Genomic DNA, 17,900 nt, shown 5'->3' with positions numbered 1-17,900 from the left:
AACTACCATTGCTCCATGTCTTCTTCAAGAGAATTATCTTTCACAGCTATATCCACCTCAGTTGAAGCTTCTACGCTTCGTCCATTGTTAATCAGCACATTTATAGCAGCTACAAAAGTAGAAAATTCTGTGCGGGAGGGGACAAGAATCAAATTAGTTTCTCTACATTTTTAGGGTTTTCTTCTACTCCAATGGCGACTCACAGTTTTTCATTACTTCCAATCCAGTCTTTAACTTCCAATTCTAGCAACAAACAAAGTGAGAATACTAATACTTTTTTAACCCATAAGTATTGTAAAGCTCTGGCTACTAGTTTTACCGGCGGGAAGCTCTTGATTCGGCCGCAGAATTTGAACAGTGTTACTCCCAAACGTCGTCGTTCTACAGTAGCAACGGTTGCCTTCAGCCTCCCTATTACGTAAGCTTCCATGTCGCTATGTTTGGATTTCATTTGATTGTAAATTATCCGTTCCGTTCCAATTTGTTTTGTCCTAGTGTTGCATTGGAAGTGCATTTTGCAAAATGAGTAACAAATTGTTGTTTTTTTGCTTTGCAGGAAACCAGAGGGTTATGAGAAACAGCCCAAGTATGTTTGCTTAGTTAGTTTAGTTGTTGACTATTTAGTTTTGTGTTTTTTAAAATAAATGTAATCAACTATGCCTAAATCGCAGATCACTTGGAGTTGGTTTATGAATCATCTTTATCCATTTGATTTGTAATGTGAAAAAAAGTTTGTTGAATAATGTTGTAGATGGTCGTCAAGAGCAATACAGGCATTCGTAATGGCTGAATTAGAAGCAAGGAAGATCAAGTACCCAAGTACTGGCACTGAAGCTCTTTTAATGGGCATCTTAGTTGAAGGTTAGCATCAAACTCAGTGGATGCTTCTGAAGAAACTACATTCTTATTCCTACTATGGCATGTGTGTGTGCGTGTATGGATGGTAATTGTCTATTAGGTTTGGAAGATAGTTTTTTGAGTTTGAATGAAGCGAGATTTGCTTTGCTAGGGACCAGTTTGGCTGCCAAGTTTTTGAGAGCAAATGGTATAACCTTTTTCAAGGTGAGTGAAGAAACACTGAAGTTGCTTGGAAAATCCGACATGTATTATTCCAATCCAGAGTCTCCTCCCCTTACTAAACCAGCTCGGAAGGCTCTTGACTGGGCAGTCAATGAGAAATTGAAATCAGGTAATGCCCTTGCTTTCTATTAGAAGATGTATGTATCATTTATGGATTTGTCCTGAACAACCCCTGATATGAGTACGATATATAATAGACTTGAAATCAGGTAATGCCCTTGCTTTCTATTAGAAGATGTATGTATCATTTATGGATTTGTCCTGAACAACCCCTGATATGAGTACGATATATAATAGACTTACTTGAGTGGTTTTAACAGTGATATCAACTCTAGATAGTATACCATTTTACACTGTACAGAGGTGAGCATGCATAAGGTTTAATCAACAAGAATTAGAGCAGGGACAATACATTATCTTATATAAGATATAATAGGGATGACATATATTTAATCCTTATAAAAAAGGTATAATACATGAAATCCCCTCTCAAGTATAACCGTATTCCCGGTTACACACTCAAACTTTTTGAATGACCTATTACCCCCTAAACATCTTCAAAGTGAAATTACAAAGGACCTATTACCCCAATAAACTGGAATCTTGACCACCTTAAGAGACCAAAATCAGATTTAATTGGCAGTGTAATGCTGCCACGTGTTTTCCGTGTACTCCTTTGTCCTAAATTATGTGATGCATTTTCTTCATTTAGTTTGTCCCAAATGAATGTCACCTTTCCATATTTGAAAATAATTTAACTTTTAGCTTTTCATTTTGACCTTAGTGAGTTGATTTATAGCCACACAAGTATCTATATCTTTTTTAGATCACGAGTTCCAAAATGAAAATTCTTTCTTAGTCTTCGGGCCTAATCAAAATGCATCACATAAAATGAGACAACAACAATGAACCCTCTATAATCCCACTAGGAAGAAGGTAGGATGTACACGGACCTTACCCCTACATTTGTGAGATAGAGAGCTGTGTTGTCAAAGGCGCGTTTAAAGGTGGTCAAAGTTCCAATTTTAAAATGTTAGTCGGTGGGGGTGATAGGTTCCTTGTGAAGTTTGAGTATGTAACTGGAAATCTAGTCATAGTTCAAGGTTTTCTTATGTATTACCCCAAGTGGTATGTACTAAACATACAAGTGTACTAAAATGTATGTCAGGGCCCTTTTAGTATCTCACATTGTCCTTTCTGAGACAGCTCAAACTCAGCCAACAGAATTAGGCGGAAGATTCAAAGCTTCAAGTTTCTAACTCATCAAATAAAGAAATCTGACACCTATAAACTTGTAAAAGATATGTTTAGGTCCTTGTTTTTTTTCTGTAGAAAAATTTAAATCCTATCATAACCCGGTACCAAAGAATTATTACACTGTATGGCTAGAATAAAGTTGATTGATTGCTGCAACGAAGACTAACTTTTGCCTGCAATCCTCATTGAGCAAGCAATGAGGCTTGAGTGTGACATTTGTTAGATAACCCATCAGTACTATCCATGATATGGCTATACCGCTATAGGCCTATACCAAATTTGACTGCTTGCTGTTGGAAAACTCTTACTTCTGCTTGCAATCCACATCGAGCAAGCAATGAGGCTTGAGTCTAACATGTATAGGATAACCCGCTTTAGGATATAGTAACATTAGTGGCATTAAATGTACAAATGACAATTGCTTTCTGGAAAGGTGGATATCCAATCTGTAAATCCGCATCTTACTATCACCAAATAGGTAAATACTTTAGAATCTGAGTTGTGTGACATCTAGGCCTGCTCCTCTAGTCACTGTGATGGAAAAATTAGCATCTTTAAATATATTCGGACTTCACAGGGTATTGTAGTTATCATCTTTTAGGTTTAGGTTTTGTAGGTGACACCTATATGTTGATTGGATATTGGTGCAATAGGATCCTTTTCTGGACCTAATTGAGGCATGCAAGTGCGATTGAAGTAGGCACGGAACCAAGAGGGTACGACATGAAAATATTGAGTTGGGTACAATTTCTGAACATGCTGTGAGGATGCAAAGTTGGCTATCTCATGCAAAGTTGGTTATCTCAAACAAAGTCCGGGTAATAGATTTGTAGTGGTTAAAATTCCAAATACAAATTAGGGTTAAAAACAGGTCTATTGAAAACCCAAACTAAAACGAACTAAGCATCTGGGTTTAAGTTTGGAGCAGACAGTTGAGATACCATCAAAGCATCATGGTTCCTTTCCGTCCATGAGAAAGTAGTCACTGAATGATGGCAATGTGCTACACAAATTAGATATGAGAAAGTAGTCACCGGAATGATGGCATGGTGCTACACAAATTAAATATGTAAAAGTTGTCACCGGAAAAATGGCATAGTGCTATACAAATTAAATATGAAAAAGTAGTCACCAGAAAGATGGCACGATGCTACAAAATTAGATATAAGAAAGTAATCATCGGGATGATGACACAGTGCTACACGAATTAGATATGAGAAAATAGTATGGTGACCCAACTTTTGCTAATATAATTGTTGGCCAGACGGATGGTATATATGGGTAATAGTTACCCGCCGACAATGAAAGCTCTTTGATTCTCCAAGATCATAGAGGCTCTGATACCATGTGAGAAATATTGAGAGAAGAATATTTCGGAATTGTGCATCTACATTATACCCATTTATAGACACTAAAAAACAATCCTTGACCAAGTAGAAAACTATATATTATTCTTATTCTTATTTCTATTTCTATTTATGTAGGATTGTATATACCTATTCATAATTTCATATTCTGACCATAACAACTCATATTTAAATATTTAACTAATAAAATGTGGATAGTTTAGAGGGGGTTTGAGGTATTAACTCTATTTTTAATATCACCAAAATGGAAGAAATGCAAAAATAAGGATATCCGGAGAATTCATTTTTGTTTTCCCCATCTTGAAATAATAGAACCACATATCTAACGGCCTTGCCATATTTAAATTTTCTGAAGGTAACAGCACCACTGGTTCTTGAGAATTTCTCGGTTATACAAAAAGAGATTTGCTGACTCTTAACTGTGTCATTTAAAAAAAAAAAAAAGAAGAATCTATGCTGCATCAAGTATCCAAGCACTCTTCATATGACCTAAAGCCCATTATACAAATTTGTTCACCTGTTTCTTACAGCATCTAATACATGCACTGAACTGATATCTTTATCCTCTAACGTGACACGTTATTATGGAATTGATAAATTTTGTTTTTGTGTAGAGGGTGAAACACCATAATTTCAGAATGACTACATAGCATTGGAAATGCATGATGAAAAAACACATAAAAAAAGCTAAAACTAGATGCCAACATTGAGCTAAAAATGTCAACCCAGGTTCATTTATCCTGGAGATATGTATCATTAGACTCTTGTTTACATGTATTTGTGATGAATTTACAGGTGAAGATGGGGAAATAACCGTCACACATATTGTTCTTGGTATTTGGTCAGTAAAGGAATCAGCTGGGCATATAATAATGTCTACACTTGGTTTTGATGACGAGAAGGCTAAAGAGCTGGCCAAATTTGTAAGTTCCAAGATAGATCTATTACTCTTAGTTCCTCAATGGGATTCTTTACATCCTTTTCTTGTTTGCAGATGGACAAGGACAGTGAGCTGACCTATAAATAGCTAGTATTGGATGCACAAGCATTTGACGCATCCTTCCATCACAATCTTCAGCTAGTTTCTCCTGCAGAAGAGTTTAGTAACAAATGTTCGTGGCCTTGTAAGCAATTTTCCCCCATACACAATCACCATTTACTTATAACCCTTTTTCAGTAGAAGACATTTTGTTATCTAAACGGCTGGGAAATTAACACCATCAATTTCAATTAGTATTCCCCAAAAATACGGTAGTCTCTTTGATCCTCCTTTTTCTTTGGTTTGGTGAACTGTTTTCTTTGAAGGTACAGAATGCTCTCCGTTAAAAGATGGTGATTCAGGAACAAAAACAATAACTTGATATTTTCAGTCTTCATGATGAGATAAAATCAAGTGAAATTTGATCTAGTAATACAAGTTCCTAAATGAAGTCTAATATTTTAGTTTGAACACCTTATTTCAGCTTGGAGTAGTAAATTCTGAACAGAAGATACAGGCTTACATTTTTTAGTAATTCTCACCCACTCTTGCTTTATGAATAGTTGTAGTCTACAACTTGTAGACAATGATCACAAGGCCTCCATAGAGTCAGCATTGGCAATTTGATTATGTAATAACAGTCTTGATATTTTATCTTCTTAAGAGAAGTCTAACAGACATGGCCTTCCTAAGGGCTGGTGTTGATTTTTATTTTTTTTGTCCAGCTCCGCTTAAGAAAATTGATGATTTCCCTTAGGGTAGACGATAAGGGCATTTTAAGATCGTTAACTTACTCAATTAGCCAAAAGTTGGAGCTTTGGTATGTTATTTACTAGACACTGAAGATGTTTCAAGACATTAAACCTATTCAATTGACCACAAGTTCTAGTTCTATCTTTTAGGCAAACAGTAGAACCTATGCTTGATAGGTAAATATAAATTCGTTTCAACTAATCTTTTCAAGTTAAAGGTCATTTTAGAAATATTTTACCAAGGAAAAATAACATAATTGTTCACAAGGGGCAAATTAATTACACTCTCTTTAACATAAACCATATTAGAGTCAATTCCGTAAATGGTCACCCAAGTTAGAGAATTGCCTTGAAATATCATTTATGTTTCATTTAGAATCAAAATATCACTCAACTATTACTATTTTCCTTCAAATATACTTGACACTTTAAAATTATCACTCTCTCCTAGTTGGCATGACATGTCATTAAAGTTTTTTTTTAATAATAGACTAATTTAATTCATTGAACCAATTTAACTAAAATAATGATCATATTATTTTACTTTATTTTTAATCTATTAAGAATAAATTTTCATACTTAAAATCTTTTATCAAAATTCAACTTTTTGTTTTTTATGTTATGAAGAATACATTTTAAATGACCTAACCGGTCGTTACAAGAAAAAACTTCAAATTATTAAGAATCAACTATCCGATAATTAAAAAAATTAGATCGCTAAGCCAATTTATTTTTTTCGATTTGGATTTGATTTTGTATAATCCTACTTTGAGATAACCATAATAAAAATATATGAAACTAAATGATAAGTCAGAGACTCTGTATATCCAATGATTCAAATATAATTTATTGATTTATCATCATGTCATCTGTTAACTCATTAAGCAAAAAACCTTTAAATCGTTAAGAATCAATTACTAAATAGTCAAAATCGCTTAATAAATACTATCTTTTTAATTCATATTATTTGTTTTAGTTTGATTTTGAACAAACCTAGCTACCTTGAGACAATAAACATAAAAATATACAACTATACTCCAAGTCAAAGACTTTATATATTTGATGATACAAAGTATAGTTTACTAATTTATTATTAGGTTATCTGTTAAGAAAAAAACTCAAATCCGTCAAATAAAAAAATCAAAATCGTAATCAAAATTATTGAACTAGTAGTTTTTTCCGATTCATATTATTTATTACGATTTCGATTTTGAATATCCCTACTTTGATATAATCAAAAGTAAAGGAAAAAAATCCAAAATATATCCGTACTTTGACGAAAATTGTTGTAACGATACTAAACTTTGAAAAGGACCTTTTACCCTTGCACTGTTTAGTAGTGTATTTTAAACATATATATGTGTCATGTGAACATCATAAATATTGCATAATTATAAATAGTAACGTGTCAATGTGGATACGTATATACCTTAAAAATACACTATTGAATAGGGCAAGGGTAAAAGATCCTCCATAAAGTTTGGTATCGTAACAACAATTTTGACCAAAATTAAAGTATTTTTAGACCTTTTTTCCAAAAGTAAATCATGAAACTAAACCTTAATTCAAAGACTTTATTTGTCCAATTATATAAATATAATTTATTAATTTATTACCGAGATTGTAGTTTAATCTGATGAACAAATAAAGTTCATGAATTTTATGGAGGTTTAAATCAATTTTGATAAATTAATTATTTTTTTAATTGAAACCGATAATTAATAGTTTTTTTTATTTGAGTTGTTGATTTAGATCGAGTTTTGAACAATCCTACTTTGTACGACCTCCTTTATTAATTCATATGTTTTTGTCACTATTTTCTTCTCCTCAATTGGTGAAATTGTTCTAGTTGAATCGAAAATCTTTGAAAAATAAATATTTTACTAGAAAATAGTAATATTGTATACATTCTCGCTTTTTACAGTTCACTTTGTGAAATTTTACTGAATATATTATTATTTGTAATTTTAAAAATTAAAATTTTAGGTACACTTTCCGCTAATCATAACTCACTTATGAAATTTCATTGGGTATGAAGTTTGTTTAATATTTCAAAACTTAGAATTAACGCTCTTTGATTGAAAATTAGTCAATTAGATCGAAAAAACTACGTGACTGATAGTTTTAAGTACGTATTTTCACCGGACAAACCCAAAACAAAGGGTTTAAGCTTTTCCCCCCAAAAAGCCCTAGTCTTCACTCTTCACTCTTCAATTCGCCAAGAAACGGTTGCAGTAGAAGCTGAAAAAGATGAGTTTCGCGGCGTGTAAGACAATGCATTGCCCCACCGGCATCGAGAACTGCGCCTCCGGTTTTATCACTCACTCAGCCGCCGATATCACCCCTCAAATTCAGACAGCCGACGTCGACTCCGATTGGCCAGCCACCAAGCCAATCGGCCCCGTGCCGAACCTTGTTGTTTCAGCTGGAAATGTGCTTGATGTTTACTTGATTAGGGTTGAACAAGCATCATCCAGGGATGCCGCCGAAGTAGTGAAACGTGGTGGCCTTGTGGCCGGAATTTCTGCTGCTTCACTTGAGCTAGTTTGCACTTATAGGTATTTCAGTTTGAAATATCAAATCATACGAATTTCTTTTATTTGGATATTTTTACTGTTTCAAAAACTTGTCTTTTTCTTGTGTAACATGTGTAGGTTACATGGAAATATATATTCAATGGGTGTGATAACAGCAGGAGGAGCTGATGGTGGGAAAAGGAGGGATTCAATTATCTTATCTTTTGAAGATGCTAAAATGTCTGTTCTTGAGTTTGATGATGCCACTCATGGGCTTCGGACCAGGTAAACCTGCAGCTAATGCATTTAAATGAGAGATTGAGCCAAAATAACAGAAAAGATGTGTACTGGAGTAGTGGAGGTGCCAAAGCTGGCAGGCACCACAATTATTTAATGAAAAACACAAACGAGAAAGAAAAGATGAAGTTATTGTTGACGTCTTGTCAAGGTGGTGAACTTTGTTAGCTTTAAGAACCTCCCATGTTATTCTGTTTTAGAAAACTCTGAGAGCTCCCCAATTTTCATGTCTATATGCATATCTGAATGGGCTCTTTAATAAAGATTCCAAGAGTCTGCAATTATTTATATGGCTACCTATAACATGAGTTCAATGTCATACTTGCTCTTATGTTTTTTTTTGTGCTTTATAGTTGGAGAAATCATAACTTTATGAGATTCATCAAAATAGTAACTCTAAACGTCTACCCTATGAATTCTCAAACAATTCACTGAACATTAAGTATATTTGCCTTTTACTTCCTGTTTCTTTACTATTTAAGCATGAAAATCTGAGAAACTACATTAGAATCTCCTTGTTCTTCCTTTGTTCCAGCTCAATGCACTTTTTCGAAGGTCCAGACTGGTTTCATTTAAAAAGAGGTCGAGAGTCATTTGACAAAGGTCCTATTATCAAGGTTGATCCGCAGGGGAGATGTGCTGGTGTCTTTGCTTTCGAACAGCAGATGATAGTCCTCAAGGCTGCTGAGGTTTTCTTTTGCTGTTTTCCCTCTCTTTTTCTTAGTTAACCTGAAGTTTAAATTGTGTAACGTTTTGAAGATGTATCTATCCCAATTAATCCTTTTGAAACCCTTACTGTTCTGGACTAATCATGCTCACACCATTTATTGGTGGATATTGCTGGCCAGCCTTCTTCCAATTATCTTATTCAAAAGTTACCATTATAGGCTTGTATGCACTATGCACAACCACTTACTGAAATTTGAATCAAAATTACGTCATAATGTACTCTGACTGATTATTTTATTGGGTTTCATAAAGGGATAGTATGAACAATAATTATTTATGAGGTAGCTGATTAATCTTCACACACAATACTAACAAAGAACTGTTTTAATCAAGTCAAACAGAAACATATTTGGTGTAAGTTGCTCTGCTTTGTCAATGGTCTGTATATTCTTGATATTTGCGATGGTATTGTGTTTAGCATAGTCACCAAGAGGATGATGTAGTGGTTGAGGCGTATGAGTGACCATTTGGAGATCCCAAATTTGAATACATGTGCAATACTGGATGTTAGCCTATCTGCTCTAGTTTGGTGAGCAAGATTGCTTGGGACAAAAGCCTGGTATTTAATTGCAGGAGGGTAGAGGGGATGGCCCATTATCTAACGAGTTTCGGACCGTGCTCCATTGCCTACGGGGATTTCTAGGTTTAAAGATGAAACGTGTGGTAGTTTGTTGGACATGTTCCCAGTGGAATAGTTTAGGGGCACACAAGTTGGTACAAATTCACCAATACCAAATTATGAATATCATCTTTATCAAAAAACATAATTATGAATATTATCTGGAAGTGTTGCAAGGTTGTAGGAAATGTGTGGGTTCTTTTTGGGTGATTAAAAAGATCAAATCAATATGTAATGAATTATTTCTCTTTCCATCGATGTGGTTTGGGTTGTACAATTTGCTTATATTTTCGAGTGATGTATTCTGATTTTAGGTCAACTCTAGCTTAGCTGGTGAGGACAGTGCTTTTAGTGCTGGAGGTGCCTCAGCTCGCATTGAATCATCATATATCATCACCTTACGAGATCTTGATGTGAGGCATGTCAAGGATTTCACATTTCTTCATGGTAGGTATACCCTAGCTGTTTCTTGTGTATAGTTTTTTATAATTAAATTTTTGCTTCCTCATTGATTCTTATTACTGTTCAGAGATTACTATGACAAAGTCGTGATTTTACTTGTATTACAAGAATAAACTAAGGTTGAAAATTAGACAATGCTGGAGTTTTGTTTTCCACAATGTTTACACCTGATAAACTTTGTTATAATCTGTATAACTCTTATCGGACACCACGACTGGTCCAACATTTTTGTTCTCTTCTGTAGTAGAATGATATCTCTTGGTTGTGAAAATATACTTTGTTAGTGCCTCCAGAGCTTGTCTAGTTGTAAGAGTGTAGCTTGTGATGTGCATGCCACAAGAGTCTCAACCTTACTGTGAACCAAAAACATGGTATTTAAGTGGAAGAGGGTAGAGGGGTGGACCCAATATCCTCCAAATTTTGGATTGTGTGCCAGCTGGTCATCAGGGATATCTTGGTTACAATATTTTTTTTATTGTTGTTGTCACAATGGAAATTGATATTGTTGAACTCTATTTGACGAGAAAAAATTAATTGACTTCTATTTTTTTTTTCTTGACAAAAGGTAACAGAATTGACCTCTATTTCTTTCATAATCTTAATCATTTCCTATCTAATTATTTTACTGGCCTAATGCATAGGCAGCCCCTAAACTTGGCAGGATATTTCAGTTAGAGACCTCAACTAAAGACTCGACCTATTTAATACCTGAATAATACTGAAAATGTTCCGATTGAACACATATTTTCTTATTCTAGACAACATAAAATGCATGAATGCAACTCGCTATGGCAGAAGCAACCAATAATACAAAAGCAGGTTAGCAAAGGGAAAAAAGTCAAGATCTGAAAAGAAAAAAAAGAAAGAAAATGAGTTGAGTGAATGAAGCTCCGGTGCTCTCCCTTTCTGACAAAGTCACAAATCTGTTGAGTTCAAAGGAATGTTTAAAGATTTTTTTGACAGCTTAGACAGCAGCTACCAATTGTCGGATAAAACTCTGTTTAAATTCAGCCATTTTGAACCATGGGATGGTCTTCAAAACTCAAAAATCTTCTCTGTTGACAAGTTGCTTGTTGGAAAAACTGGTACTTTCGGCTATTTTGGAAACCTGGAAGTGATGGAATCTACTACGTCAAATCTGCATACAACTACCAGAATAGGGAAAATGCACATTTGACCCGTCGCCATGGAAGTTCATCTGGAAGACCAAGGCCCCTTACAAAGTCTGCTGTTTTTCTTGGCTTGTAGCAAGAAAAGCATGTCTCACTCAGGAAACTTCAAGAAGGGGATTTCATCTATACTCTGGATGTCGCATGTGTGGTGAAGCCAGAGAAAATAATAGTCGTCCATTTCTACATTGACCTAACTCCTCTAGATGGACAATCGTGGCAACTTTTTTTGAACTTGGTAGGACTAAGATGGTCTATGCTAGCAACAAGCTGTGATATATTGAAGTGCTGGAACTATGATGGTAGTGCAGTGTGACAAAAGAAGTGGTGGAAACTTGTCCCAACTTGTATACGGTGGACAATTTGGAAGGAGAGGAGATATAGAATTTTGAAAGACTAAAACAGTTCTGTGCAGAGAGTCAAGATGAATGGTATTTTTTTTGTTTCATTTTTGGTGGAAAGAAACTATGTAGAGAGGTTCAAAACTCAGCGGAGACAAAAAACAGTAGGTGATTCTTCCGATATATTCTAGCCTTGGTGGACATAGTTACCTTGTACCTGGTGGGAGATGACAAATATCCTGTTGAATTAGTTGAGGTGCGGACACCATAGTCATAAAAAAACTATGTAGAGGAGACTGAATCAATAGTTGTCATGATAAGTTCCTTCTGAAAGGGTAGTCTTAAGCAAGCTTGGGTTTTTGTAATTGTAAGAAGCACTTTTATGGTGCATATCTAGTATGTATTTATATACACAGGGTCACACACATGTTACAAGTTTCAAAAAAATGCAACTCAAGCTCTTCCATTTGGTAACCCTCCCACAAAACTTAATGTGTTTTTACCATGGAACTTTTTGAATCTTGAAAATCCTTTTTCTCAGCAAGCTTCGATCGGATGATATGTCCATTCCTGTCCTGCTGAGAAATCACCTATTAGCCATCTTCTTTCGTACTCTCTTAACAACCCTCACCCATACAGGAAAATCATGTCTGTCCCAGCATGTATCTGGTGGACAATCTGGAGAGAGAGAAACAATAGATGTTTTGAGAGCAAAAGTTGTGATCTTCAGAAGATCAAATTGAACCGTATCAAACTTTCTTGTTTCTGGTGCAAACAGATGTACCTAGACGACACTGGGTCAATTATTGAGATCCTTGGCTCTATTTAGATTTTAGATTCAGATATCCTGTTTTATTGAGAAGTTGTAATTATGGTTTTTAGTACAACCTACTTAGAATAGGAACAGGTATAGAAATAGTATATAGAATCCTACTTGGAAAAGGATTATAATGTAGTGTCCTAGTTAGAAAATGAGTCTAATGTAGATAGGGTCTCAATGTAATAATGTAGACGCACAATTCAATAATATTCTTCTCCTATATGTCTCACATCCACCATCTGCAGTTACCACTGTTGCCAGTTTGAACTTTGACATGTGCCTTTATGCAGGTTATATTGAGCCTGTAATGGTTATCCTTCATGAAAGGGAACTCACTTGGTCTGGGCGCGTCTCTTGGAAACACCATACTTGTATGGTCTCTGCCTTTAGTATTAGTACAACGTTGAAGCAGCATCCACTGATATGGTCAGCCACTGTAAGTTACAATGATCTTTGTTGCCAGCATTATTTATATATATTCTTATTAGCTTGAAGGAGAGAGAGAGAAGAGGCAACAAAGAAAGGAGATCACTCCAGTAAGAGCTATTTCTTGATGATGACTGTATCACAGTTCTTTCTATTTTGGGGTTTGGTTTGGTGAGGGAAATAAGGTCAAGAATGCTGCTTAAGTTAAGAAGTTCTATCCTTCCGTTTCATTGAGGTATCACTGTAATTACACTTGATGACAACCTTTAGCTGATGAGCTCATATACTAATTCTGGTCTTGTTTGTCTTCCTTCTTTATTGTGTTTTCTTTTTTGTCAGTCAAATTACAATTATTTCCCTCAAAATATTTTCCTCATATCAACAACCTAATAGAAGAGCTTTTGAAGGTATAGAGATGGACTTTCTAAAATTGAGCAGTAGTCTCTTATCCCTAATTTCTTTTTGGTGCATCCGTGGAGTACCAGTTTGTGTAGAAGATTGGTGAAGTTTGTAGAAAACCATTTTGTTTTGTAGTTTTCTACATTTTGGAATACCTTTGGTATACATGCTTTTTTTTTCCACCCAAATGTTAATACAACTTGTTACCTTGTCAAAAAACAAAAGAAAACAACCTAAACCCGGAGTAACTTTGTTGTTGCCACTGATTAGTCATTTCCTGTGGGGCAAATATTTCTCATCTTTTGTTTCCTGCAGTACAAACCACATTACTTAACAAAAGAACCAAGAATTTATTTTATTTTGATTTGTTTGCTTTTTTTTGTTAAGTCTGTTAAACAGTAATTTTGAGCTTAAGGTTCTATAGTGTGGAGCACAAGATGTTTCAAGCATGGCCTCGGTAATGAAAATGTGATTCCAACTTATCACGAGAGAGTTGATTTGGTGGACAGCGGGTACTAAAAGGCTGATGATTCAAATATATATCATGAAATTTCAATAAAAAAATTTGACGAGAATAATGCAAAAGTACTTTACCTCTTTAAAGGGGTCGTTTGTATGCGGGATAGGATAAGCTAGGATACCCCATGTGATTATTTTATCCCACCGTCTATATGGGATAGCAATCCCATCATTTTAGAAAAAAGGGGGGTTACCATATGGGATTAGCTAATAGCTCAAACCAATCATGAGGTAAAGTTAATCGCAAATCCTATGCGGAATTATCATCCTTATCCCATGTAAACCTACCAGAATTATGGCATTTTTTTTCTGCAACTTTGAAAATGTACAACGGTGAACTTGCTGTTTCATTTTGCAGAGAGAACTTCAGCATGCTGTTGGTTTTATGACATCTTAGGCTGTGTTAAATGTTGTATGAACTCCTTTGTTCCTATTATCCGAATTGTTTTCCATTTTCCTTAAGTTTTTCCTCTCTCATGTTCTTCTTGCCTCTTCACAACCTGTGCTGAACTGTGTCACTAAGATGACATTTGTTTTAATTTCTCCTTCCAAGATTTTGACATGCTCATTTCTGATAACTATCAATGTTTTCTTGAACCTTACTCCATTTCATTATATATTTCCTACAGTAGACTTCATTTCCTTTTTTTTTCTCCAGAATCTCCCTCATGATGCATATAAACTTCTTGCTGTGCCGTCTCCTATTGGTGGAGTACTTGTTATTGGTGCAAACACTATCCATTATCATAGCCAGGTCTGTTATCTTCATGACAAACTGCTTATTCCTTCATGATATTCTTACAACTTTTTGCTACTATGTTTTATGTGCTGACTTTGATCTGCCTATTTTGCAGTCATCTTCTTGTTCGTTGGCGTTGAACAATTTTGTCTTCTTTGGTGATAACAGGTTTCTTCCTAAGCTCTCAGTATCTCCGCCCTCTCCCTCTCTTTTTTTGCTTACAAAAATAATTCACCCAGGCTTTCACCCCCTGTTGTGTGTGTGTGTGTGTGGTGTGGGAGTTTGGCATAAACTTGTACCATGTTTATTAGTAGAATCGGTTACGAGTGGGAGGGGAACATAAGGTCAAATACCTTGGTAACAAGGTGGCTTGATACAATCAATTTAAGAGTAAACTTACTATAGATGCTCCTTTCAGACACAATTCAATAATATTCTTCTCCAATACTTTCTCACACATATATTGCACTCTAGAACATTTAATTGAACACTATAAAGGCATGCTATTGTGAGTAAATAACATTAGTGAAGACGTATCTTAACCCACCTCACTTTCTTCCTTATGAACAATGTGTGCACCAACTCAATCCAAACACGTTAACGACTCACCATCTAAATGGGTTAACATTAAGCCATATCAATTCATACTCTTTTAGAGTTCAACAATATCTATAGTCACTTGTTTCTCCTTTACTGAAGAATCTCAATTTTTATACTCTAACACCCTTTATAATCTCAACTCATAACAACATTTAAATATGGGGTGAAGGCATTACCTTTTGCCTTTTCAGTTCAAATTCTAGCTTAGCCCCTTTTTGTTTTTCTTTTTTCTCTTGCAAATCTAAATTTTTTTCCAAGGATTCTAATGTTAGGGCTAGCATAAGAATTATAATTACACCAAAATGCTGTTAAAAACTTACCTCGATGTTGGGAAAAAGAATGACTTCCAAGTCGGTCTCTAGCCTGGTTTTTTTTTTGAACAAAAATCCTGGTTCAACACCTATTTAGACTTTCCCAGGTGCACTGCTGCGTGCGTTATTGCACAGTTTTGGCAGTAAGCTACCTCTGAGGCACTCTCAAGTGTGCTATAGCACAGTAAGTGCACAGGCTGGTTCCAACACACAATAATGTTTTTAACATACTCCAAAGTCTTTGATTCCCTTGTGTGGGCTATGGTTCTCATACACCTCCATGCTTCCTTTCTCACTTCATTAAAGCTATAATTAGTCTGAACAAGCGTTCAAAATTATGTGGTTTTACAAAGATTGCCAGAAACGATATAGGAAGACAACAATCCATGCTGTCAACCTATATACTTGCACTTCCAGGTATGGACATCTTGGAACGTGGACAACATAGCATAGGGTTCAACATTGGGTCAACCAAGAGCAAGTATTGGTAGGGATGGTTCTAACTTTGCTACATGTAAAGTACTGAATCTTAAGCTTAGCTTAGCTTTAAATGCTAGCTCATGAGGCAATGATTGTCTAAGATCATATGGGGAGAGACAATCATTGTATCCTTAACTAGTGTGGGACTCTAAACAGCTATAGGTCTTGATAATGGTGGTTGTTTGCTTCACAAGTCCTAATTCTCACAGGTAATCTATGGATTTGTCATATTTGAATTGATCTTCTAATTGTTAAATGAATTAGATTCTGAGATTCATTAAAAATGTGTTTTGTCATCAAACTGCCCATTTTGCAGCTTATGATATTTTCTATGTGCTTTCTGTTTCTGATTTACTACTTTCTATTTACATTTAATTTGGTTTCATTTGTACTCCACTATAAGTGCTGTTCTTTGATGCCATTTTCATGCTCTTTACCTTTTCTTTAGTAATTGTGCGCAGATCCATTCCTTTGATTGCTCATTCAATGCAGTTTGTTGATTTGTTTAGTTCCTACAATGAGAATAGGTCCCAAACCTGTATCTAATTTTGTAATACGTCCTTACGATTACTTTCAGTCAAGAAATGCCAAGATCATCTATTAATGTGGAGTTAGATGCAGCTAATGCAACTTGGTTAACAAGTGATGTGGCAATGCTGTCGACAAAAACAGGCGAACTACTTCTTCTAACGATTATATATGATGGGAGGTAATGTCTTTTCATCCTGTTATCCACTAATTTTAGTTACTGGAAATCTGGAACTCATCACTTTTTGCATTTTTTGTTTTTTTTGAGACTAGTTTATTTTGTTTACTTGAGAGTTGAGACAACATTCTTTCTTATCGTGATACATTAAATCTAAGTGGTAATCTAGTTGAACATATACAGTTTTATTACCTATCATCAGGAGTCCAGAAATTTTCTGGCTTTACGACATTTTTACACTGTTAATTGTCTATTACCTAGACTTTGAAGAGATGAACTGGGATTTTGAATTTATTTTAATTATTTTGCAGAATTGTCCAAAAGCTCGACCTTTCAAAATCAAGAGCTTCAGTACTTACATCGGTTGGCGACCTCTTGAATTCTATATATATATACACACACACATACACACACATACATATATATATTATCTAGGGTGTTTATGTGTGTGGTTATTCATTTATTAAACGTTTTTCTTGTATTTTTAGGGAATTACAACAATTGGAGACTCATTATTCTTTTTGGGCAGTCGTCTTGGTGATAGTTTGCTCGTGCAATTTTCTAGTGGTCTTGGAGGGTCAAATTTGCCTCCTGGGGTGCAGGAAGAGGTTTGTGTCCTATTTTTGCTGAAGTAACTTCCTGACTTTTTAGCTGGTACCTTTTTTTTCTTCTTCTGCATATTCCTTACGTATACACACTTTGTTCTTTTATACCTACATTATGAAGTTATACCCTTTTGATTAGCGATCTTCGTTCATTTCTTTTTCCCAAATACTTATACACCAGGTTGCTCCAATGATCCACTGCCTTCATAAAAAAATATATGGCTTATTATTACTGCAATCCCTACCTTTTGCTTACTCTTTCCTATTCTTTTTATTTTTCTTGAAAATTAATACTTGAAAATTTTTTTGCTTTATAATTTAAACTATTTTTACTTGTAATGAAAATAATATGTTAGAAGAACATTTGAAATGATACACATTCATCAAGGGTGTTACTATTCCTAGTCGTTTAAGCTCCTCAGTCCATGGGGGTATTAGTAGGCTAGCAGCCTTTTCCAGTTGCTCTTCGCCTACTAAGGGTTGGTTCTACTCTTTTCTTTCCTTTCTGCCTCTCTCCAATGGTACCGATTTTGTTTTCTAGAAACCTATTGCTATTCTACATGTGTAGGTTGGAGATATTGAAAGTGATGCTCCTTCTGCAAAGAGGCTAAGAATGTCATCCTCGGACGCATTGCAAGACATGATTAATGGTGAAGAGCTTTCCTTGTATGGTACAGCTCCAAATAATGCACAATCAGCACAGGTGAATTGTGTTCTCTTACATTTT

General features: G+C 35.1%; 2 protein-coding genes across 2 annotated transcripts in view; both read left to right on the top strand.

Annotated features, from left to right (window-relative positions):
* LOC101246403 (ATP-dependent Clp protease ATP-binding subunit CLPT1, chloroplastic) lies at positions 1-4,951 on the top strand. The gene is made up of 6 exons (XM_004234111.5): positions 1-418; positions 557-586; positions 752-861; positions 1,010-1,189; positions 4,500-4,627; positions 4,699-4,951. Exons 1-6 carry the CDS (start codon positions 192-194, stop codon positions 4,729-4,731), a joined length of 708 nt encoding a protein of 235 aa, XP_004234159.1. The 5' UTR covers positions 1-191; the 3' UTR covers positions 4,732-4,951.
* Positions 4,952-7,423: 2,472 nt separating this feature from the next.
* Positions 7,424-17,900, top strand: part of LOC101246111 (cleavage and polyadenylation specificity factor subunit 1) — a 39,910-nt gene continuing 29,433 nt past the window's right edge. The window contains exons 1-11 of the mRNA XM_010319165.4: positions 7,424-7,993; positions 8,090-8,236; positions 8,784-8,937; positions 9,911-10,043; positions 12,679-12,824; positions 14,391-14,486; positions 14,587-14,639; positions 16,440-16,571; positions 16,880-16,931; positions 17,057-17,176; positions 17,742-17,876. Coding sequence (XP_010317467.1) covers positions 7,686-7,993; positions 8,090-8,236; positions 8,784-8,937; positions 9,911-10,043; positions 12,679-12,824; positions 14,391-14,486; positions 14,587-14,639; positions 16,440-16,571; positions 16,880-16,931; positions 17,057-17,176; positions 17,742-17,876 — 1,476 coding nt within the window. The 5' untranslated portion in view covers positions 7,424-7,685. The remainder of the gene's footprint in view (positions 7,994-8,089; positions 8,237-8,783; positions 8,938-9,910; positions 10,044-12,678; positions 12,825-14,390; positions 14,487-14,586; positions 14,640-16,439; positions 16,572-16,879; positions 16,932-17,056; positions 17,177-17,741; positions 17,877-17,900) is intronic.

The sequence above is a fragment of the Solanum lycopersicum genome, chromosome 3 (genome assembly GCF_036512215.1).
Source record: "Solanum lycopersicum chromosome 3, SLM_r2.1".
In the NCBI taxonomy this organism is placed as follows: domain Eukaryota; kingdom Viridiplantae; phylum Streptophyta; class Magnoliopsida; order Solanales; family Solanaceae; genus Solanum; species Solanum lycopersicum.
The sequence above is the reverse complement of the archived record's forward strand: the minus strand, read 5'-3'. Positions and strand labels throughout refer to the sequence as shown.

What these genes read in the sequence shown, in the direction of transcription:
- LOC101246403 (XM_004234111.5), top strand. Translation starts at nt 192, where the DNA reads ATGGCGACTCACAGTTTTTCATTACTTCCAATCCAGTCTTTAACTTCC. An exon ending in AATGGGCATCTTAGTTGAAG is followed by an intron (nt 862 to 1,009) that starts GTTAGCATCAAA and finishes TTGCTTTGCTAG; the next exon opens with GGACCAGTTTGGCTGCCAAG. An exon ending in CAATGAGAAATTGAAATCAG is followed by an intron (nt 1,190 to 4,499) that starts GTAATGCCCTTG and finishes ATGAATTTACAG; the next exon opens with GTGAAGATGGGGAAATAACC.